Source organism: Desmodus rotundus, chromosome 1, assembly GCF_022682495.2.
Source record: "Desmodus rotundus isolate HL8 chromosome 1, HLdesRot8A.1, whole genome shotgun sequence".
Classification (NCBI taxonomy): domain Eukaryota; kingdom Metazoa; phylum Chordata; class Mammalia; order Chiroptera; family Phyllostomidae; genus Desmodus; species Desmodus rotundus.
Window position 1 is genome coordinate 150,784,152 of NC_071387.1, and position 23,998 is coordinate 150,808,149.

The 23,998-nt window shown below is 37.1% G+C and overlaps 1 protein-coding gene across 15 annotated transcripts in view; it reads left to right on the forward strand.

Annotated features, from left to right (window-relative positions):
• MCTP1 (multiple C2 and transmembrane domain containing 1) overlaps positions 1-23,998 on the forward strand; it is a 458,878-nt gene that overhangs the window by 276,419 nt on the left and 158,461 nt on the right. For all 15 annotated transcript variants that reach the window (XM_053911857.2, XM_053911814.2, XM_053911815.2 and 12 more), the window contains 2 exons: positions 3,631-3,817; positions 8,538-8,631. In XM_053911857.2, the coding sequence (XP_053767832.1) occupies positions 3,631-3,817; positions 8,538-8,631 (281 nt within the window). The remainder of the gene's footprint in view (positions 1-3,630; positions 3,818-8,537; positions 8,632-23,998) is intronic.

Below are 23,998 nucleotides of genomic sequence, written 5' to 3' on the forward strand. Positions count from 1 at the left end.
AAATGAGTGTTGGAAAGATATCCAACTGCTTTCTAAGAAGACAATATAGAAGTGATAGAGTGAAAGCATTATATGCTAGATCTGCTCTGGCAGCATAACCATGGGTAAATTTGGGGCTCTCTGAAATTTTACGTCCTTGTCCATCAGTCCTTTAAAACATGCAGAGCACCAACTATATTCCAGGTGCCTGTCCTCAAGGTGTCTCAGGATATACTGACATTGAAAGATAACTACAGGTTATTTCAATGAGAATTAGTAAAAATTAGCAAAGCAAAGATAAGCAAAGAGGTTGCCTTCTCCAGACACAAAGAAACAGTTGAGCCCTTGCACAGACGGTGGAAGAATTATACGTGGTCTTGAATGACTTAAGTAGTAAGTCAGCAAGTGACACACAAGCTGAGGGTAGGCTGTGGAGGGCACTGTTACCTTGCTAAGGGTATCTCATAGGTGGTGGGAAGCCAGGGGAGGGGCATGGTCAGGTTTGTGTTTTAGACATCTGTAACTAAGGGGATTGAATTTTATCAATGGCCTTTGCTTTACCCCAGGTTCCTTAGAAGATAGAGCTTGGGACAATGGTTAAGTGCTGATGCTTTATTAGGAGGTACAATCCCAGGCGCTGAGAGTGAAAGAGAAAACACGAGGCAGGAAAGACCAGGAAGCAATGCAAGGTGATATGTTACTGGGCCGGCTGGCCACTGTTTCCTGTGTTGCAGAGACACAGCTGATTACTCAGCAGGGGCACCTACTTAGCCACACTGGACAGGCAATATGGAGAATTTCGTTTAAAATGGCTTCAGAGGATTACTCCTGAGAGGAGTGTTTAGAAGAATAGGAGATATTCAACCTCAACTAGCAAAAAGAACCTTGAAGCCATTAATTCTCTCTTGTCCAATATTTTCTACATTAGAATGACTAAGGTCAAAATTCTGAAACATTAAATATAGGATAGGAGCTGAGACTATTTCTATGAGTACACTGATATTGGAAATTTAGTTTCAGCAGAAAAGCATAATCCCCCTATAAATTTAGAAGTTAATTTAAATTTTATTAGTTTCAGAGTTTTTAAAATTCAATTTTTAAATTTTTCTTAGTTTATTGTCTTATAAGAGTGATAACTTATAGCCTTCTTCCCTAGTTTATATATTTAAAGTGTAAAAATTACATGATTCCATACTTTTAAATTGAGATAATTTTTTCTGTGTAGAATGAATCCAGATATACCCAATTTAAGAACCATTGCAAACTGCACGTTCTTCCTGCTGACATGCACAATTACTTAATGACAGACTGGTCAAGAAAAAAAGCCTGGATCTTGGATTCTAGAGCCTTCAGTTCAGATCCTGGCTCTTCTAATAATTATCAATATTTCCATTTAGTCAAGTAACTTCTCTTGCCCTCAGTTTTCTCATTGGCAAATTAAGGAGGTTTCAAGGATCACAAATCCTTATGCCCATTGGAACTAGGTACAGAATTCAGTGAAGTAGACCAGCTATAAATAATAGACGGTATTGGGTACACTAAGTCAGAGGACATTTACTCTATCTTTAAAATTATTTAACTTCAAGACTTGAACACTACAAGGAAAATCAACAAATCCATGGAAGAGATTTGATCAGAAAGTTGCCAATTTGCAGTACCTGGGCCAGCTTATCTTTAGAGCATCTTCCCCAGCTCTAAAGCTTTTGATGAAAAAACTCTAATATGAGCGAGAAGTAGCCCAGCATCTATTTGACCAGTTCGAAATGGTAATTGGCATAGAAGGAAATCCTCCAGAAAGCTTCATTGTGTTTTAGTGTTTTAAGAATGAGGCAAGGACTGGACTGGAAAATGCATGATCGAAGTTAGTGAAAGACCCTTCTTGGTCCCAACTTTATCCAACCAAAAGTACTATCTGAATTATAATCTCTGTTCAATTCTCTAGTATCAGACTCCTAATCTAGTCTAAAGGTTCATTCACATTCAACAAACTACAGGCAAGGCTCTGTGCCAGATGCTGTCGAAAATGATATGGATGTTTTTCTTTTTAATAGAGAATAATGATTGGTTATTTTTTGCCATTGTATGTATTTTACCCTCATCTTGTTCCAGGTGTTATTGACAATAACTTAATTTCAATTAAAATTAGAAGATTAGATAAGGCAGCATTTGATATGTCGTTTCATCCTTCAGAGTTTAAGGAGAAAACATGAGAGTATTTTGAAATGGATGTTATGTTCGCAGAAACAATGCAGTCATTTGATGTACCTTTTAACTTTAAGAAGATATTTTTCAGACTTGCCACAGACTTTAATTTCCTTCTTTCTCTATAGTTAGCATTTAGCACACACACATTTTCTGTCACCGACCAGGGCATTTCTTTTCTTTTTTTGTTTCTTGCATCTATATTCCTCTTCCTCCCAATTGTTTCTAGTCCTGGCCATCTCTGATGTCATTTTTGATGGGCAAAAATAAAAGGTAAATGTCAGACAATGGTTCAGTTCCTAAAATCACTCATGCTTGAAGAGGTGTTTGAGCACAACTATAAGCTTTGAAGCCTTATTCATAGGCGTTTAATTTCAAAGCAAAACAATAGCTCTGGCTGGCGTGGCTCAGTGGATTGAGTGCCAGCCTGCAAATTGAAAGAGTGGCTGGTTAGATTCCCAGTCAGGGCACATGCCTGAGTTTCAGTCCAGATCCCCAGTAGGGGACAGTAGAGAGGCAACCACACATTGATGTTTCTCTCTCTTTCTCCTTCCCTTCCCTTCTCTAAAAATAAATAAATAAAATATTTAAAAGCAAAACAATAAACAGTGTGAAGAAAAAGAAAGAGCAACAATTTAATCTGTCCCTAATAGCTGACCACCCTGTTTATGTGTTACCACATTTATTCATGTAATTGGCTATTTCCTGTTTTAAATGCCTTTTATTCATATGTGCCCCCTTTCTCTCCTTTCATTGGCCTTGTGGTCACCGCAGTACCTTTCTCTTCCAACTCAAGGGAAATGTTTATGATCAAAGCTTAGTTTAGCCCTGAGAGGATGGCTGTTGTCCACGGGCTGCCAAGTCAAGAAACCTCTCAGGACAGGTCTGGTACATGACACTCGAGCTATAGCATTTTCAGAGGATTTGTTTGTCTTTTATTTAGATTTATGAGTGTTCCATGAATAGATTGACATGGTTTCAAAAATGTAAAACTTATGGCACCACCAGAGTGCATATGGTAATCACTGCTTTATATATAACATTTATGAATGGGAGGGACCATTGGTTTAAAAGTGACACAGAAATTCAGACTCTTGGTAGTTTGCCTCTCTAGATGGCTCACGGTCGTCTTTCTGTAAGCGAAGCCCCACTGACCTAGGCCGCCCAGGGATTGAAGTCTCTGCTGATATATGAATATGGTGACATGGGTAGTAATTGAATCAGATAAGCACTTTTTCTTTGGCATCTTACAGGAAATCAGCAATTAGACTCAAATAATCAGGGGCTGAATTTTGTGAAGAAAGTCAGCTAATGTAAAAGAATATTCATCCAGTGGTCCAAATAGTATTTCTATTGATTTACTTTCCATGTAGCCCTGAGCGGCCTGCACTTCCACAGTTTGATGTCAGGGGAAAAAGCCAGTTGCTAATTCAAAACATTTGTTTGTAGGTGCCAGGTCGACCTGTCGGCCCTCAGCAGGGAACAGACGCACAAGTTGGAATTGCAGCTGGAAGAGGGTGAGGGCCACCTGGTGCTGCTGGTCACCCTGACAGCTTCAGCCACAGTCAGCATCTCTGACCTCTCCGTCAACTCCCTGGAGGACCAGAAAGAACGGGAGGAAATATTAAAGAGATATGTACGTATGTAACCCTCCCCTCTCGGGGTCACATGTGCCTGGATGAGGTTGTAAATAATTTACCTGGAGTGACAGAAGTACATCTGAAAAGCTGTCTAACAGACCAATCAGCAGGAAATGGGGCACATGCAAATGCCACACGTGTCTCTGCAGCCTCACTTTCATTCCCCGCGGTGTCTGTACACCAGGGCTTCTCCAGGGCCTCCTCCAGGGCAAGTTCTAGATCTGAGATTCTCCTGAGTGATTTTATTGTGCAGCGTAAATATGCAAGGAAACTTCCCATAAACGAAAGTCAAGTTTATACAATATTACTTTAAAATTAATTCACTGACTCTTTGTAATTGCATATTTCTTTGTCTTTCCAAGTTTGCAATGGAGTTAATGGCACTTGCATTAATTAGTAGCTTGGCAACTAGAGGGTATTCACAGAAATCACTTTTATTTTCAACTGTTTAGAAAAGCCTTACTTTATTCTTTTATTTTTTTTAGTCAAATGTGAAATATAATTAAAAGGAAGCCTCCCTACCTTTTGATCAAATGTAGAGAGATAGGGTAGAATAGTGAGTCACTAAAATAAATACCTTCTCTATTTTTACCAAACCAAAATATTCACAACCATATCTACCTATTTCCCAGCATCCTTACACTATACATTTCCCACCATGCAGTTTTCTTGAAGCAACAGAGAGGGGAGCTCTTACTCCACCATTCTCTCTCAATGGAGGCTTGAAAAAGCAAATACCTCAGTACCCATGAAACTGGGGAAAAAAGCTTTTCCACTTAAAATCACAAAGCTGGTATTGTACGATGCTGCCAGGTGTTTAGAAGGCTCCTCTAGACACTCAGCTATGAAACCAAGCTCTGACTAACAAAGAACCGCTTAATTTTTTTTCTAGATTTTAAAATATTCCTATTTGCTGACTGACATCCTTTCAATAACTGAATTTAATAAAGATGTACCTTATCAGGCTGTGCAGATAACATGAAGTGCTGGTACTAATGCTCTACAATATTCTTCAAACAGATTAGCAGGATGCGGGCCTCAGCAAATTTATTCTGGCTATCTCCACTGAATCAGCTGTCTGTTAATGCTTGTACAACTCATCCGCCAGTGGTGTTATCATAGGCAGTTTAATGGAGGTGACTTAGCGAGGCAAAATAGTATATATTTTTAAACTAGCTAAGAGCCTAAAGTATTGTGTGGCATCTTCTAATGTATAATTGCAGTTATAGAAATTATTTCACATTTTGGTACCTACCAAAGGGTAGTCTCCTATTACCAGAAGTGGGCTTCATGAATTAAAACAATTTAAAGGAATGAATTAGTATATATATTAATATAAAAATTATTCTAGATATTATAATACTGCATTTCATGGATTAATCCCATATATTAGAATGATACTGCAGGCTAGGTAATTAGAAATAATCCAACTATTATGGATTCTTTTTTTTTTTTTCTGGACAGGCTTCTTTAAATCAGCCATTTCCATTCAGAATTTCAGTATTTGTTTCCAGGTTTCTTTCAGATGTTAGTTATTACTTCAGCAAAACATAAAATACTATGTGGATGTCCCAGCTAATTCTCAGATTATGTTCTGCTCATTATATTAAAAAGTGAACCACATTTAAATATACTTGTTTTTAGCCCCGAACTTCAAGCACAGGCCTGTATCTCCCCCTCTACAGACGTACTTGCCGGGAAGCTACTGTACGTAAGAGCACATGCGTCATAATTAGTCACAGCAATGCCAGGACAAAGGCCTGCAGAGTAGGTTTCAGTATGTTTCCTTTTCACTATATAGATTATGAAATGAATGAATGCCGTATCATGTCTGAAATACCACTTGTTTTAGCGAAACATATCAAGAAGGTTATTTGGAAAATTTTTTATATGTTGTCTTGTGAGAACATGTGTATTTTTTAAAATTTAGGTTAAACTTCAGAATTTGGCTGTGGTGAGGGAAGTTGAGGAATTTCCCTACTCTCGCACGAAAGAGCCCTGAAAAGGCTTTCCGTTGCTGTCATTCAGCGGTTCATTGCCAAGCACTGAGGCCCCACAAATTAAACAGACATTACTGTGTGAGCCCTTATTTGATCACCACATTCTGAAAAGATGGCTAATTCCATTTTTCTTTTTTCTTTTTTTTTCTCCTTTTGGAGGGAGGAAAGCAGGGAAGGTCAATAGGGGGCGGGTAGTAATGGGTAGTAGACCAAGAGCGATTGTATGACCTTTTCAGAACGGGTATGCTGAACCCTTGCTCCCCCTTGTCACAGTTTAAAAACCAGAGGAGCTAGTTTAGAGAAGAAGTTGTTAGCATTCCATTTTTATTATGACATTTCACAGTCATCTGATTTAATGTCCCTTGACCGGATTGTCCACCGTGAGACGATGGGCTTGAAATGTTATTTAGAGCATTGATAAAAGGTGAGCAGTTCTAAGATGACAGCGAGTCATAAGGCTGGTGGTGTGACATTAATTTTCTCCATAACAGAGATGGAATAAGACGTCACGGTGACAAGCTGTCAATCAGCCCTGGCCCCTCAGAGCATCTCGATGCCATAGGATGGGGTATTGCCTCTCCCGTAATAGAGCTGAACTGAGATGCTCTCCCTGACAGCTGCTGCAGCCATAGAGAAAATATATTATACAGCCTTTCATTAAAAAAATAAAGAGGACTCCTCTCCAGAGCATTTCAATCTTTTCCCATCTATTGAGGGCTGAAAGGATTCACAGCAAATCATAGATTCCTCTGCTATGGAGATTTCTGGCTTCAGAAGCCATCCAGGTTTGGGGAACCTTCTAAAATAACCATAAATAACAAGGCAGGGATGCCTCTTGATGATGCATGGCTTGAAGTTTTATTTTTTAACTGATATATGTTAAGTCTTTGGCTGTTTTGAAATTCTTATCATAATCGATATGTCACTGGCCTAAACAGTTGAAGTTCACAAGAAATTACTGAGTGTCAGCTGATTCAAGGAAATGAAAGCTTCAAACAGTAATTACCCCTCCAAATGGAAAGCAGAGCATCTTGGCTGAAGCACCAGAAGCTATAGGCCTGTGCAGGGAGGTTAGCAGTATGAAATGATTCTCAGACATGAGACTGATAATACTTGTTTTAGTCACAATGCGACTTGGATTAAATTGCTCCTGAAAATTAAAGGACAGTAACCTTTTCAGAAAACTCTTCCCCATCATTAGGATAGACTTACCTGGTTTATAACACTCTGTAAACTCTGAGATAAGCTTCCCAAACCTGATCATTACCACATTAGTCAGACAACTGCCTACAAACCTCTGAATTCTAATACTGCTGCCTAAACTTCCCACTGTTAAACCCTTAGTTTACAGGAATTTAAGTGGAGAGAGAAGTACCTTTTTATTTAATTCTATTATCTGGGTAGCTTAAACAGTTCTGGGAGATAAACAACTGTTTAAAAACAATAAAAGATTAGGAGCTAATCCCTGTGCTAAACTGTTTTTTTTAAACTAGGTTATGAGATTACACACATATCTGCATTTCCTTCTCTCAATATACCAAGGTCACAGCTTCCGTGTAAACAATGACTAGTCCTATGGGACTGATGGAGTTAATATCGCACTGAGCTGTTGCCCCTCAGTATTCTCACGTGCTCAATACAGGCATGCAAATGGTCTTTAGTAATATTTTAATAGCTAGCTTTATTGGGCAAAAGTATGTTATGCTCCCTGGTCAGAAAGCATTTTAAAAATTATGGTAAAAAATACCTTTAATTTACTGAGTAGAAATGCTGATCTTGTCATAAGAAAAATGCTACGATTTGTAAATAAACAAAAGCATATAAAGTTCTATAGGTTCATTCTCTGAGTATTTGTGCCCATTAATTAGAGTTTTGAATTATTCTACTGGTATCCCTCTTTTAATCCCTTCCAGTACTACAGACAATAAAACACTACCATTATTAATTTATGAAATTAAAGAGGTTTTATTGTTTGAACCTGACTCTTCTATCACAATTTTTCTACTTCTACTTTTACACATACTACAATGGTAAATAAATTACAAATTTAAGAAAAATTACGACTTTCAAATTTATTTTTAGTGCTCAATATGATTTTTCTGAAGATTATGTCTTCCACCTAAAAGGTTTATAGAATACCTAAGTCTTTTAAATTAAATATAAAAAATAGTCTTTCAGCAATTTAACCTTCATCTAGCACATGCAATTTCCAATGCTCATCAAGAAGAAAATAGTAGAAAAATAATTGATTGATTTAATGTTAACTTTCTTGCTCCCAAAGTCTGAAATATTGCATAATGAACAATTTAGGATTCAAAATTAAGAAGCATGGGTCTCCAAACGACAATACCCACAGAGGAAAGCTTTCTTGGAGTGCTATGGTAAAGGAGATGGAAGGGAGAAAAAGCAGGCATATTCCAATTTACAATTTATTGTCCATCAACTACTGATAATTATTTATGGGGAAGAAGTGTGGGGATATTTTATTCTTTAAAAAAATGCACTTACATAGCAATGCTTATCTATATAAGTGTGTGTGTGTGTACACATTCGTGCTGGTGGAAGCATAACCTGTATTGAAGAAACGCAAATAGCCTTTGAATCACTTAAGCAACAAACATCCCGAAATCAACCACAAAACTTAGTGTTTTCTTGGAACACTCTTTGGGATCGTTTATGGCCTTTCTTTTCTAATACTGATGTTGGGGTCTTTCAGAGTCCATTGCGGATATTTCACAACCTGAAAGATGTGGGATTTCTCCAGGTGAAAGTAATCAGAGCAGAAGGATTAATGGCCGCTGACGTCACAGGTAAGAAATGATGCAATTACCCTATTGTGTATATATATATATAGGTATAGATCTAGGTATAGCTATCAAGCAGCATGCAAGGTCTTTACCATTTAGTGATGGAACTCTTCATTTGACCTTATTGGATTATCAAAGTGCATAATATAAATATAAAGTTTCAGGGTTGATCTTATAAAGGTTTGCCAGCCACCAACTTTTATGTGCTCACTGCTTTTTAAAAAGAAGGGTAATATAATAAAAAATAAACAATAAACAATAAAATAACTTTTGAATTGTTTCCTCCTCCAAAGTTCAGTCAACATAGTAGGGATTTTTCTTCCTGGTTTTGTCATTTTGGCATTTGGAGTAAGGCTGTATCTTCTCTCAAAGGGTATCAGCTCATGTAAGATACCATAGCTTCAACAATTATAATTCAAACATGCATAATACTCAGTTACTTGGTATAAACTCTTGGTATTTGGGTTGCCTAATCCAATTTGTTAGTTGTCCAAATTTCTTAGGATGTTCCAGAGATAATTTTAGATCTAAACTAAGCATCCACATTGTTCTAAATATTTTAAACCAAGAAGCAGACCTGTAAAAATGCCAGTATTAGTCTTGTCTCTTAAACTTTCTGACTTGGGTATTGCTGTTTCTATAACATAGAATGGACTAACAGTAATTATTTTGTCGATTTTCAAAATTAAATCATTGGTTTGAATATGCAACTATGGGACCACTCATTTATTGTTTAATTCTGTAGAATTTGGAGATGTTTATACCAATTCTTAAATTGTCCATCTCAAAATGGATAATAAATAGGACTGATGACCAATTTTTGTATATATTTCACTGTTTCTGAAATAAAGTACCTACTTATTATTTGTGGAAATATGCCGACCACTGTGTGCTCAGCAAGTTGGCTCAACAAAGGGAGCTGACTTATTTGATGGGGAGAAATGTACTTCTCCTCCCATCCAAGGCGGCGATTTTCAGTCTTTTTCATCTCTTGGCACACAAACTAATTACTAAAATTCTGCGGCGCACCAGAAATATATATATTTTCTTGCCAATCTGACAAAAAAAATCAGTGTAATTTTAATTCAGTCACATGAGATGGCTATTGTTGTGTTGGCTTGTTGTTGTTTTTCTTTATTTGACAATCCAAAGAAGAAGAGGTCAGGTGTCCCTAACTAAATAGTCAGAAATTGCATGTTTTGAAAATTCCTGTGGCACACTGTTTGAAAGTCACTGCTCTAAGGGCTTGCAAATCCATTACATGGTCACTGGTACCCTTCTTTAATTCATGAAATGAAAACCAAATTAAAAGACCACATGCCTTAAAACTAAAGTAGCAGATTACTGCTCCAAAATAGCAATATTTTAAAAAATTTTAATGTTTACATATTATTGCATGACTATTTATTGTGTGATAAAAATAAAAATGTTCAGAGTTTACAGTTTCTTTAAAGAAGTAATTATCAATTCATTTGTAAGCTAGAAGATAACAGCTATCAAATATTCTTTCAAAATAGGTATACCTGAAAATAGCTGGAGAGAAGGTAGTTTGTAATTTTTCGGTATACATGCTGATTTGGCTCCTTGTACTAAGCAATTAGTGAATATTAACTTTATTCATGTTCCTTTTTATTTCTGATGTGGTTGTAATCAAATTAATCTGGACACAGTGATTTCTTTATTATTATTATTATGCTGCATTTATTCTTAAAGCCAACAGTCAACAATAAATGATTGACTACTCTTTTTGTTCACTTTGGACATGAAGTTGAAGACTGTAATAGGAATACAGTATTGTTTTTACACTGCGGAGGTTATGCCTAGGCTGTGATTTCCAGCAGCAGGTAGATTAAGGAATTCAGGGCAATGATACTGTCTCTCGGGAGATGCCCTCACATTTCTTCAGGATTTTTTGTAGGGGAGTACCCACTGTTTTGCTGAAAATATCTGAAATAAGGAGAAAAGCCTAAACTACTCAGTATCTCAGAGGGCACCGAAGTGCTCAGAACTATGGCTGAACATTTATAATGGGCACAATAATTTCTTACAGAGAAATTCAAGTGCTGTTTACTTTACAAGCTAAGAAACCTGCCCATTACAAAGTTGAATGCAATTATATAGTTTGTTTCTCTTGGAGAGAAGCTGTCATTACTTTCCAAACTTCATGAATATGCAAACCACGTTAACCCTGTTGGCCTCTATGCCACTATGGAAGTTAAAGTACATGTTCTTTCAAAGCTGACAAAAACAGATATATTTCTTTCCAATGGTTGTAATGTCCTAATATGTAAATTAATGTGAATAACATCAGTCTTCTTCCTAGGGATTCAATGAGGCATGATTTTGATCTGATAAAATAAACTTTAATTTGGGAAATACTAAATAACAGATTCTTAATTTCTTCCCTCCAGTCCTGGGGATGTAAATGTGATGATTCCTCATTCTACACTGGCCTTGTAATCTAATGTGCTCTGAATGGAACAAGAGAGACATGTAACTATTGAGGGGCAAGGGGATAACTCAGTCTTTGACCTTGCTCGTTCTTGGACCTTGTGTGGTCTTTATGACATTTGTGATGGTGGCAGAAACTGAGGAGCATTTATATAAGTCCGAAATATCTGAATACACTACCAATTAAAAAATATTTACTTCTGAAAAGGATAGGTATTTACCTATCTACGAATCATTCCTGGTCTTTACCATCAGATGTGGGGCACAAATAAGCTTTTTGCACACTTCAACTCTTTACTTGTTAAAAGAAGTACTTTAAAAATATGTTGTATATATCAGTGGATAATCATAGTTGGGGTCTACAAGATATTCAGCAACAGTTTAGGAAAAAAGGGAATTGAGTCAAGGGTGCTGTCTTCAAATCCTCCAATTAGCATCCATTCAGGAGCATTGAGGAAGGAGAGGGGAGATTTTAAATCACTGATAGCTGTCTGTGCTGAGTGAAGAATATTTTATGACCTGATATAAATGAAGCTATTACTGTAAGATGCTCAATTGGCTTTGGAACATTTTTTTCTAGACACATCTAACAAGACCAACTTGGCTCTATTTTAAGAATATTTTTAATGATTCAAACATAAAGCTAAACTTCCATAATTTAAGCAAATAACTTTAAATTACAGTATTTCACCATTTAACATGAGCACAGGAAAAAGAAATTCTGTAATCTTTTAAGTAACCATCCATCTTACCACACTTTCAAAGAATTTTTTTCCTTTCAAAATGTAAAATTTTTCTTTTGTTACAACACATTCATTGAGAAACATTGTGATACTGTATTAACTGTGTGTGAATAAAGAGCAATTGAGACTCTTTGAATGAGTGAGTATAAAGCACAAATTACTTTTTAATGAAACCCTCAATTCTTTCCCTTTGCACAAAAAGCCTATAGCCTTGTTCAGCTGAACACTACTACAGTAGGTCACTTCAGTTAAGCCCCTAATAAACTGTTGATAGTTGAGGGTAGGTTTTTCTTCAGTCTCAATAGCCCAGTGTTGGACAGTGCACTTCAAATCATTAAGGTTAATACAGATTTAAAAGAGATTAAGCCTGGTGGTTAAGGCCTCAATTTACAACTCCCACACATACACATGCATTGAGCAAGGCGTAAGAGTGGATTGAAATTTCAGTCAAACTGTGGGCTGCCTTTCACAGCCTGAGAAAGTGGCACTCTGGTTTTCAAAATTGGTCAGCTACATTCTTCCTACAGGGAAAAAGTTTGGTTAACTGAAAAATACTGTGCAGTACAACTCACTTACCTTTCAACTAGCCAGTGAAAAGGTCAAAGTCTCTCTATGCCATCAAAGCAAAACGCAGAGACTGTCTGGCCCTGTGTGCATTGGGGAGGGTTCGCTCTACCACTAAATCGAGTATTCCTTAAAACTGGAGAGATGGTGAGAAGAGAAAGACCAATGGGGGAGGGGGGGAGCTGGTTTGTTTTTTTCGGTGATGGGAAACAGTTCATGTTGGACTTTGCCGTTTCTGGCTTTTAATTATTCTTTTCCTTGGACGGATCCTAATTTCTGCCTTCAACAGAACATCTAAAGTCTATAGTGAGTGAAGCTTTCTTTGCAGAGTATTTAGACCTGGCCGGTTGGTTCTTTCAAGTTCTAAAGAAGTTAGAGAAAAGAATTCTCTCCTCGGCCCCTCCCACTTCGTTTTCCCCTGGGTTGTTTTTCTGAGTTCCCGAGGAAGAGGTCACAGCCTCCCCAGGGATACCAGCCACTCAGTTTCAGAAACAGTGATATAGGAGCACTGTGAAACCCTTTCAAAAGATGCCCTACCTTTTCACTGTGTTAAAAGGTACACTAATATAAAACTTCTGCACCCCTGGTGAATTGAGATCTCAAATTAATGCGCCATCTCTTTCAGGAAACAATAGAGGGAGAGGGAGAGGAAAAGGAAGAGACAGAATTTTACAATTAACATAATCTGTCACTGAAATAGTCCCATTTAAATGAGCATATTTTTTTCTAAAGCACGCCTCCAAATATAGACTCGCCTTCGCTTACCAGCCCCATACTCTGGAAATCTACTAGTTATTAAGAGAGATGTTTACTACCCCTTTATTTGCATAGACTTTTCCCATGTTTTTTCTTTAGGAAAACCGTCTTCATTGTAGGAAAATATTTAAGTAGCAAAACAGCAGAAAAAGACATGCTACAGTTTTTTTTCCAGCTTCCTGTGAGAGTCTTATTATCTTAAGAAATAACAGTTAGCAGCTCAGATTCATTAGCAGAGCTAAATTTAAGCCCCATTTGACAGGCTGCCTAGAAAACATTTTGTTTTGCTGTCTGTGGGCTTTAATTAAGATGTGTTCAATTTCAGTCCTCTCAGTCTAGCCCTCCCCCCTCCCCAACTTGCTGTGTCACAGACCGGCGATCAGACACTTTTAGATGGTCCGGCCCATGACTTTGACCTTCTGCGCAGTCCAGCGTTCCCTGGGGAACCGTTCAACTCATGAGGTCTGATTTCACACTTCCAGGATGCCTCAGCTCTCTTAACAATGACAGGGAGACAAAGCCCTTTAGAGCAGGCCGCATGGGGACTTGTTTAAATTGGAAACCAGAGAGGAGTCAAGGAACAAGGTTATGGGCTACAGAATAGTGCTTTTAATAAAGAGCTCACAGCTCTGGCTCAGCTCAAAGAGGTCTACCTCTGTACAATTAATTGAGCCATTTATCTGGAGCATCTTAGGCCTCTACTTTCTCACAGAATTGCGTGGTAAATATCAGCTAAGAAGCAAATGAGATATGCATGAAATGAATTTTAACACTTTGATTACTGTGCCTCCAGTCTTCATTAAAAGTAAATTTATTTGTATTTCTGACCTCATTATCAGTAGGCTGCCTGCATTTTTATTGGTTCCTGTGATTTCCAGCTTGTGTGTGTCATGAAGGTGTATTTTATACAGAGATTTGGATTTATTATTCTCAGTGTTTTCCCCTGAACATTATGGGTCTATTTAGAGAAAGAAAGTGAAAAGAAAAAGGAGAATCTGTTCTTTGGAAGTTTTATATACAGTTGGAGAAATGCCAACCACACACATATATATAACATATACATGATATTGTCCTTTAAAAATTATGGGTTTTGTGGGTTGCTAGAGCAGATTGCATGAAGACATATGTGACTGCTGTTTGACTGGCCCTCAGAATACAATAGGTCTACTGGGAGGAGCAGCTGTGTTGCTTCTTTTAGAGAATTGCAGCAGTTTGAATTTTTAATAGCTGGTTACTTGAATTGCCATTATCACATTCAATAACATTGATTATATCTGATAAATATGGCCTTAAATTTTATGATCATTATTTAAAATCTGCATTGGAAGAAGAGAAAATACATATCCTTTAAACTCTACATAGTTCCATTAAAAGTACTATAATATATAAAACATAATGTAAGTCCTTCATATTTGTAAATTATCAAGGGTAAAATCATTTACTAAATATAAGGGGTTATTTGTGCATGTCATTCTTAACTTTTGAACATTTACTATCTAAAAATCTTAAAATTATATTGTTTGAAACAAAAAAACCTAAGTCTTACACAAAGTATGTTGAAAATTGTCCAAGCAAAGTATGCTTTATTTCCATTATATAACGTAATGTTATCCCTGTTTGCTTTTTAATAATTAAGCTTGTAAAGAAGACTATCAAGCAGATAGTCTACTTTGAGAAGACATTTCATCCAATTTATAATGCATCAAAAATATCCAGCACCTGATATTCTTATCATTATAATATGCTTAAGTTAGAAAACAATGTCACAAATATATGTTAAATATCTGAATACTATATAAATATCTTCCTTAAGAATGAGACTATACAAAGGCATCAGATGCAAAGAAAGCAAATCGTTGATTCATTCTTTTATGCCACCACATAGATCTAAAAGTTACTTCCTTTGAGTATTTGCATTTTTTAAGAATCATATTCTAATTATAGAAATGAAAAGTATTCTGAAACCAAACAGTTGACATCAAATATTTTGTGAAAAGAGGAATTAGACTCATCATTTAACACAAAGACTGGTGAGGCCTGAATGTGGAGTAGTGTTTTACAGGGAATTGTAGGAATCATGTGTGATTCATATGCAAGTCACGTGGTTAGAGATACTGCTCTGGAAGAATAGGTGGGATGACAAAAGAGATTAATAATTAGGTTTGATATGCTGTAGAGGTGAAAGACTATGGGCTGAGAGAGTGGTGGTCCCACTTTCATTGGGAAATGAGGGAGGGAGAAATACCATAAAATAATTAATTGAGTTCTGTGGAACTAAGATTACAAAATGATCCTTTGAGTAAAGAAACAGAGAATTGCTGATTGGGTTTGGAGGGCTAACTCCAGGATTTCACTCAGCACTTGAAGAAATGCTTTGAGATGTCAAACTCATTGTTTAAAAATAAACTATAATTTACATTCTGTTACATTATGATATAGTTGTGTAAATAAGTAATGCATGTCCTAGAAAGTTGGATTTGGAAAATGCTGCCACGAGAGAGCATCTGAAAAAAGTCTTACTAGGAGAATATTTGGGTGATATGATAATATAGGTAGATACATAGACGACTAAACAGTCAGGCCCAAAGACTGATGATATGACAGGGTTGATCTCAGTGGGGAAGGCAAGCTGTGGAACACAGGGATCTGTCCTTGGTCTGACCTGTTCAACCCATTCACTAATGACTTTGGGGAGATAATTGACTGCTTCCTTATCACTGACATTGACTTCCTTGACTGCTTCCTTATTTGATATGAGACCAATCTATATATGTACATTATATATAGTGTGTGTGTATATATATATGTATATATATATATATATGCAATTATATGATAGGCTTAGTTCAGACTGAAATAAATAGGCTTGGTTCAACACGATGAGCAATAAAAAGTATAAATGAACATAGTCAATAATATTGCAATAAGTTTATATGGTGACAGATGATTACTAGAATTAGCAGTGTGATCACATTTTAAGATATAAGAAAGTTGAATCACTATATTGTACACCTGAAACTAATATACCATAACCAATATAAGATTGTATACCAACTATATGTAAATAAAAAATGCATTTATAATAAGTACAAATCAAAGCCTTACTGAGTGCAAAACAGTGATGTCTTACTTTAACAGTGGGAAATACAGAAAATATTTTAGAGTTTGAATTGAGTTTAAACTCCATGAGAGTGAATTCCATATGCATCACTGTTGTTACATTGGAGAAAAGGGAGATGTTGAGGACGATACTCTCTTCTGGACCCATCAGACACACTGTGGTGTGAATTCAGTTTTGGAAGCTATTCTTTTTGACAAACAAACCTGGATATATTCTAGATTGGAATATCTGGTGGTTAAAGTCAAGTCTATTGAGAATAGCTCAAGGAAAATGGTAGTAACAATAGTAATTATAGTAAAAACTAACATTTATTGAACCCTTATCACATGCCAGACACTACCCAAACTTGGTAAAAGGATTATCACAATTAATCTCACAACAACTTAATTAGGTACTGCTGTCCTCACTTTACAAATTAGAAAAGTGAGATGTGGAGAGGCTAAGTAACTTGTCTCCGTTAGCATGCTGGGAAGACACTGTGACAACTCTTTACGTGATTCCTGCTTGCAGTCTGCAGCAGCAAAATAGACCCCACATGCTCAGTTAGCTGAATTTGAATGTCAAATCTTAGTGTATCTGATTGGTACAACCTAAATTACATCCGCAACCCCAGCTGCAAGAAAGTCAGAAATGTCACTTTGGCCTTTTTGGCCTCTCTGGTTCTGGAAGTGATGCTAGAAGATAGAATAGATGCTCAGCAAGGCATCCACACTATCTAGTACAGGAGGGCAGGTAATGAACATTAATCAGGTACAAAGTGACATGTGGGATATACCCATTAATGTATTTAAACTTAAAATATACTACAGTGGACACATCATAGAATAAATGAAAGCTACAGAGACACAGCTTTGTGCCCAATGTAAAGAAGCATTTCTCAAAAATTATAATTGCCAAAAAATAGATCAGCATATTCCTGTGGAAGTGTTGGTTTCCCCATCACTGGAGCTGTTGAAACAGAGCCTGTATAACCCCATGGTTGCAGAGATTCAAATCCTAGATGAGCTTTGGAACTTGGCCTCCAAGGCTGCTCTCCCACCTCTCAGAACCTGAGATCTTGCAGTAGGTGCCAGGATGAAAAACAAACTCCTGAATGAGTAGGTATTATGTAGAAGAGAAATAAAAAGACAAAAGATACCATTCTAAAGACAAAGGCTTCACATAGGACAATTTTCAGTTTAATTACCTAAAACTATATAATCACTTAATACAGTATGTAATTTTTTTAAGTCTAAAGAATTTTATTCCACTGCAGAAGATCTCTTCACCTAGTTAATTTACTTATAGGGAAGATTTTCGGAAACCTCATGCCTTTCTATGGAGCATCTAATTGAAAAATATTTACTGTGGGTCCTAAAATATCTATGAGAAAAGAGAAGTGACTTGTAAAGAGAAAGGAGCTTGTAATGTATTTTTATACTCATTTTAGACCAACAACTTTTGTGTTCCTAATCTTGTAACAAGTCACTTGCATATAGTTTCTATATTAAATATTAATAGAAAGTAAAGTAGTTAAACATTTTTAGCACAATTTATCTAGACTATTAAAAGCTTAGACATAATTTTTCAGAGCCTCTCCTAAGTTTTATAGATCCCATAGTCTTCTTTTTCCTTCTTTCCCAGTTTCTTATCTGTCTCATTTTATTCCCAATTCTTTTGTCATAAATTTTAAGCTTCACAGAATATACTGAGATGATTCAATTTTAAGACTCCAGAATGTAAATGGTTGCACACAATACTATAAATATTCTTTTGCATTACTTTCAGATCCCAGGGGAAATAAACTCATGTTTACATGAAGCTTTATTTCCATTGCACTTTGTCATGGTTCTCAAAGTGTGGCCCCAAAACTTCTGGGGACCCCCGGCCCCCTTTCAAGCGTCTGTGGAGTCACAACTACTTTCCTAATAATACTGAGATGGTATTTGCTTTTCTCACTCCCATCCTGTCCCATGAGTGCCACAGTGGAAGTTTTCAAAGGCTACACAGTATTTGATCACTCTGATGTCAACATGTCATGAATTTACTGTTGTTATTTTTGAATGAATAATCAATAGTTTTACATGTTCTCATTTTAAGTTTCTAAAATGGTAAATTTTGATAGATCTGAACCTATATAAACAAAAGCCTTTTAAGATCCTCAATAACTTTTAAAAGTTCCTAAGACCAAAATGATTAAAAACTGTTGCTGAAGGGTGACGATTTTCAGTTGGGGGAGGGCAGTATTGGCCCCTTGGGTGTTTTTGAGATTTGTGGGGAAATTTAATTACGGTAATGACTGGGAGCCCTGCTGGTATTCATGGCAGGTAGCTGGGGACACTAAATGTCCTAGGGAGCATTAAATAGTAAAAACTGTCCTATGTCCTACATGACTAAATATGGACATTGATAATGGGTTTAAATTTTGTTTCATGATTATTTGAGCCTCGATTACATCCTGAAATACATATTATTCACATAGGCCTTGCAAATGGCTGGCATTTTATACCATAAACACCAAAGAACTTAGGGTGACCTCCTGGGCACTTCATGATCATGTTCCCCAATAACTGCTTTGACGTGTTCCCCTATTCTTCCCACTGCTCACTGAGCCCCACTATCGGGGGCCCTGAGCACCCAGGCTTTGGGCTGTCCTTCCCCTGCTTGGAACACTTTGCTCCAGGTGTGCACCTGGCCACACCTTCGCTTCCTTCAGTTCTTTGCTCAGACCTCACCTTCCAATTGAGTGTGACTCCAACCACCCTAATTACATGTATAAACTGTATCTCTTCACACTCCTCAAGCCTCTTATCCTGGCCTGTATTTTTCTGTTTTGCATTAACATGTATCACTCTCTAATATACAATAAAATCTACTTATTATTAATGTCCAATATTTATTCTGCTTTTCTTTCCTCACCACTGCAAGTAAACTCCAAGAAACCAGAGACCTTTACTTTTTTGTTCATATGGCCTTTATTGTTCATAGTAGACACTCAATAAATACTTGTTAAATAAATCAACATATGGTTTTATTATAAACATTTTATTTGGTCTCCTTGATAATAGCATTAAGGCATTCTATTAAATTTTGAAATCATAGATAGGTCGGTTTTATTTTATTTCATAATAGTAAGGAGGGCATCACAAAGTCTTCAATATGAAAAAAGATGCATTAGATCTAGAGGGCCAAGAGCCACAACTCAATTTTCCTGCCGCAATGAAACCTGCTTTATGACTTAGTGAGAAAAGAGAAGCCCTATTATTATTAATTCAGTCTCTGAATCAGATCCGGTGGGAACCCAGGGAAGAGTGTCAGTTAATGTAATTCTACCAATCAGATGTTTAAAATATGTTTAGGTCAGTCAGGGAAAAAGGCTAAGGTCAAAACCCCCATACCAGTGATGGGGGAGGATTGGAAGATGTCTCCAACATGTGCTGCTTTCTGTTCTGGGGGATCCTATTGAATTCTCTCTCTGTAACATTGTTATATGTTATGATTGAAATTTCAGTTTGTAGAAAGGACAGATGGAAACCTTGATTACAATTTTTAAAAAAGATTAAAGTATAGCTATTTCAAACTGTGGCAACTGAGGAAATTAAACCAAAGAGCTTAATCTGTGCAAGGTAGGCCCAAAATAAAAGGCCCCCATGAGTATGAATTGCTTTCCATGCTGTTCAAAGCCTTCTGTGTTTACAGAGTCAAGGCAACAAAGAGGTGGTCACTGGGTTCCCCTCCCCCGCCCCACCCCATACACATTTTTATAACACATCACATCCAGCAGACTGCGCTACTTGTCAGCAGCAAAGTGACCCTGGACAAAGCCCACCACTGATGGATCAGGATTAACTTTCTATTCTGGGAGTAAGAATATCATTCAGTATCTTTTGAGTGACTTTAATGCTCAAACCAGTAGTTTGCAAAAACTGAAGTCCTTCACTTGCTCATAAAACAGGTAGCAAGCAAGCAGGGGTGGTGCAGACTTTCCCACAGTTCTTTATGAATATGTCAGTGTTGTGACCTCAAAGATCAAGGGCTAAACAGTGAGAGAGAATTAGCCAGTCCATGCACCTCATTGAATCCTCAGTCCGTTCTGAAGATTGTCAGAAAGGATGCCCATTGGAGACAATTCTGATGTTTGTTTTTATTGTTGTAGAAATGGCTTTTCACCATAAGAAGAATTGAGGTAATAGAATATATGCTTTAAAATCTGTTATTGATTTAGTTTTATGAGTTAGGGTAAAAAAGTCTCTTTCCAATTTTAATTCCCTCGGGAGATTTTTTTCCTATAAAAATCTGTAGGAAAAAATAGCCTTTAGTATTTAACTAGATTATGTATAAATGCAGCAGCCCTCATATAATATTTTTAGTATATTTTGAATGACTTTATTTTATTTTATAATCTGTTTTATAGGAGACGCATTTACATATATCTTGATTTTTGCATTATAGAGAACCTATTAAAAGGATACACAAATAGGTTGAAGCTAAGTATTCCTAATCGTAAATTGTTAGTCTCCTTTTTATATAATTGTCTTTCACTTCTAAAACTGCTAGTGATAAAGAGATATAATCACCACAGATCACCAGGGGCACCTCCATTGGGGAAAGTCTTCGCTTCCTTTTCCCCTTCCTGTTCTAGAGTTAGAGCATGATATGCTTTCTTTTCATTGCTGCTATTAAACCCTTCACTTACCTTTATTACAGTGCTTACAACCCTGCATTGTAATTGTGTGTTTACATGTCTGTCATGCCCTCTAAATTGTGTGTGCCTTGAGAGCTGGACTATGTCTTAATCATACTCATAATTCTGGGGTGAGAAGAGCAGACACTCCACAAGTAATTAATGCTTCAAAAGGTATCCTTATTTCTTCCTAGAAAATTGTCAACATGGAAAATTACCATGTTCTCAAGGAAAGCTACGATTCTCTTCTAGCTGTCATGGCGCTTAATGCAATCAACCCCACTGCCCTCACCCTCCCTCAGCACTGCTGCAATTCCTGTCTTGCATCCAAACCAAAATCCCCAGTTTTATGTACTTGCAAAGGGCAAGAAGAAGCACCTTTGTCGGCTGAAATGGTGGACGCTGAGGTAAAAGCAGTTGTTACTCACAGGTCTGCTTTAGTCTTATGATAGGATGAGTACGAGGGGGATGAGATTATGTAATCTGTGTTCCTATACATTTAGGCTCTTTAAAAAGCCAAAAATTATCGGAAACAAAATGCACTTCAATTTGGGATGCTGCCTTTATTCGTTTACTCTCCTAGCCCTGGTGCATGAAGTAAAAGCATTACCGGTATGGCCCTGCATCACTCTCTGAGCTTTGCGGAGTATAATGCACTTTAGAGACATCAACACTCCGTCCTCAGTCAACCTCACTCCTCAGATACTATCAGCAGGCTCCGCGGCATAGCACAGCGTCTAACTGGAATGATGAAAAGGATGAAAGGAAGGAATAATTAAGGAGATAATTAATGGTTAAGTCCATCACTGGTGTTTCTGTGATTGTTTTCATTTGTTTAAGTGGCACATAATCGGGGCTGCAAAATTTAGGAACTGAAAAGCCAGTCATTTAAAGCATCATTTAGCAACCCAGATAAGCACATTAACTGTGTGTAACCACTTCTTTAAAATAAAACTACATTGTATGCTTTTTAGTAGTAAGTTTATAGAATTCAATATTGTACATTTACTATTAGTTTGGTTGAAATCACTGTTAATTTTTAATTGCCCTTGAATCATGCTGTGGCAGAAGGACACTTTCTGAATTAGTCAAAAATTACACACTGTGTAATGACCTGATCTTGGCATCCATCCCTGATACCTGTAAAAAGATAACTCTTTATAAGGAAAAGGTAAATAGAAGTTAACATAAAATAGCCTGCTCTTTTCTTACCTAAAGTTTCCTCTGCTAGATTGTAGGTATCCAGTCTCTGCACTTTGTTGAATGCTTCTTGGTCTTAGAAAAAAGCACAGGTTTGGCTAAGCTGAATGAATTTTTTTTTAATCTCCAAATAATATTATCAGGCATAATAGATTGTTCACTATTGACATCTTCAAATCCTTTTAGTTTTACCTTCAAAATATATCCAGAATCTAACTACTTTTTATCACTTAGATTATTGCAATAGCCTCCTAATACTTCTCCCTACTTCCTCCGGTGCCCTCTCTCTACCTGTCTTCCAGACAGGAGTCATCAGCTCATGTCATGCATCAGCTCAGATCCCTCCAAAAACATCCCCCTCCATGTAGAGTGAAAGCCAGATCTGACAGAGGCCTGCCCACCCTCCCTGTACCTCTCTGACTATGTCATCTATTGCTTTCCCTGCCACGGTCCATTCCTCCAGTCACAGCGACTTCCTGAGTATTCCTGGAAACATCAGACACAGCCACGCCTCTGACCTTCCCATGACCTGTCCCTCCAGGTAGCCCAGGGCTCACTCCCTGCCTCCCTCATTCCTTTGCCATGTCCTTTTATCAATGAGGCCTTCTCTGGCAGTCCCTTTAAAAATGCACTGACCTACCAGCACTCCTCATCACTCTTCCCATTTTTATTTTTCTTCATAGTATTTATCACCTTCTGAAATACTCTAAAATGTTATTCACTGTCTATCTTCTTTCTCACTGTAAAGTCTATGAATTCAAGGTTGTTGTTTTTTTCATTGTTTTATGCACTTATATCTCCTCAACACATAGAACACTGCCTGGTACCTGTTAAGTAATAAGTATTTGTTGAATGAATGAATTTGTGGTAAAAATATTAGCCAGTTCTTCCTGTGTGTGGCCTACTAACTACTAAGAAATGACATAGTTATTAGGAAAGGTCTTGCCTGGTGGTTTGCATTGAAATATGTTTCATTGAAGCGAACTTGGACCCTAGGGGTAGAGCAAGGGCTCTGAAGGTCAGATAGACCCGGGTTTAAATAACAGCTCTACTCCTTACAACCTGTGACCTGGTGAGTTATATAATCTCCCAGTGTCAGTTTTCTCCTCTGTGAAATGGGGATAGTAAAAGTTCCTTTCTCATAGAGTGGTCATAAAATCTTCAAGCAAATGAACATAAACCATGTTGGACTTATAATGATATGAAACTCAGTAAATGTTTACAATTATTGTAATATTATCATTGCCTATTATTTGCTAATTTTTTAAATAAAATATTTTACAAATCTTTACTCTTTTCACTAGGAGATTTAACTCAAGGTATAACTTGTTTCCTGTTAGTTTTGTACTTTAAAGCACATTTTGATGTTTTATATATTTCTGCTTGAAAAGACACTACTCAAAGCTGTTACTTATTGATGCTCTACTTGTGTGTGCCAGACCCTCTGCGAGTTACATTCTAAGTACTATCTCTGCAAGGGGCCGTTACAGTCACTGCATTTTTTTTTGGAGGGAACAGGCCCAGGACCATGGGGCGAGTGTTCAATCACAGTTTGCTCAGCCTCCGAAAGCTAGGCCTTTTCCTCCAGACCACAGTCCTCTCACTTTAACTCCAGTGCCTTACCCAGTGCTCTTGGAAGTACATGGAGTAGTTGGCCATTTGAAATGTGAGGTATAGCACAAGTAAGGTGCTGAAAAGATCTTTAGGTAGGAGATGAAGCTGAAAGACTCTATCCCATGCCATACAATGTGGATTTTAACCCATAGGCCCTGGGAGGACATTGAAGGTGTTACACTTGAGAATGAGGTTTCAGAGACATGTAAAATGGCACAATTTTCAAGGATTGGTTCATGTCACTGAACACAATTCAGT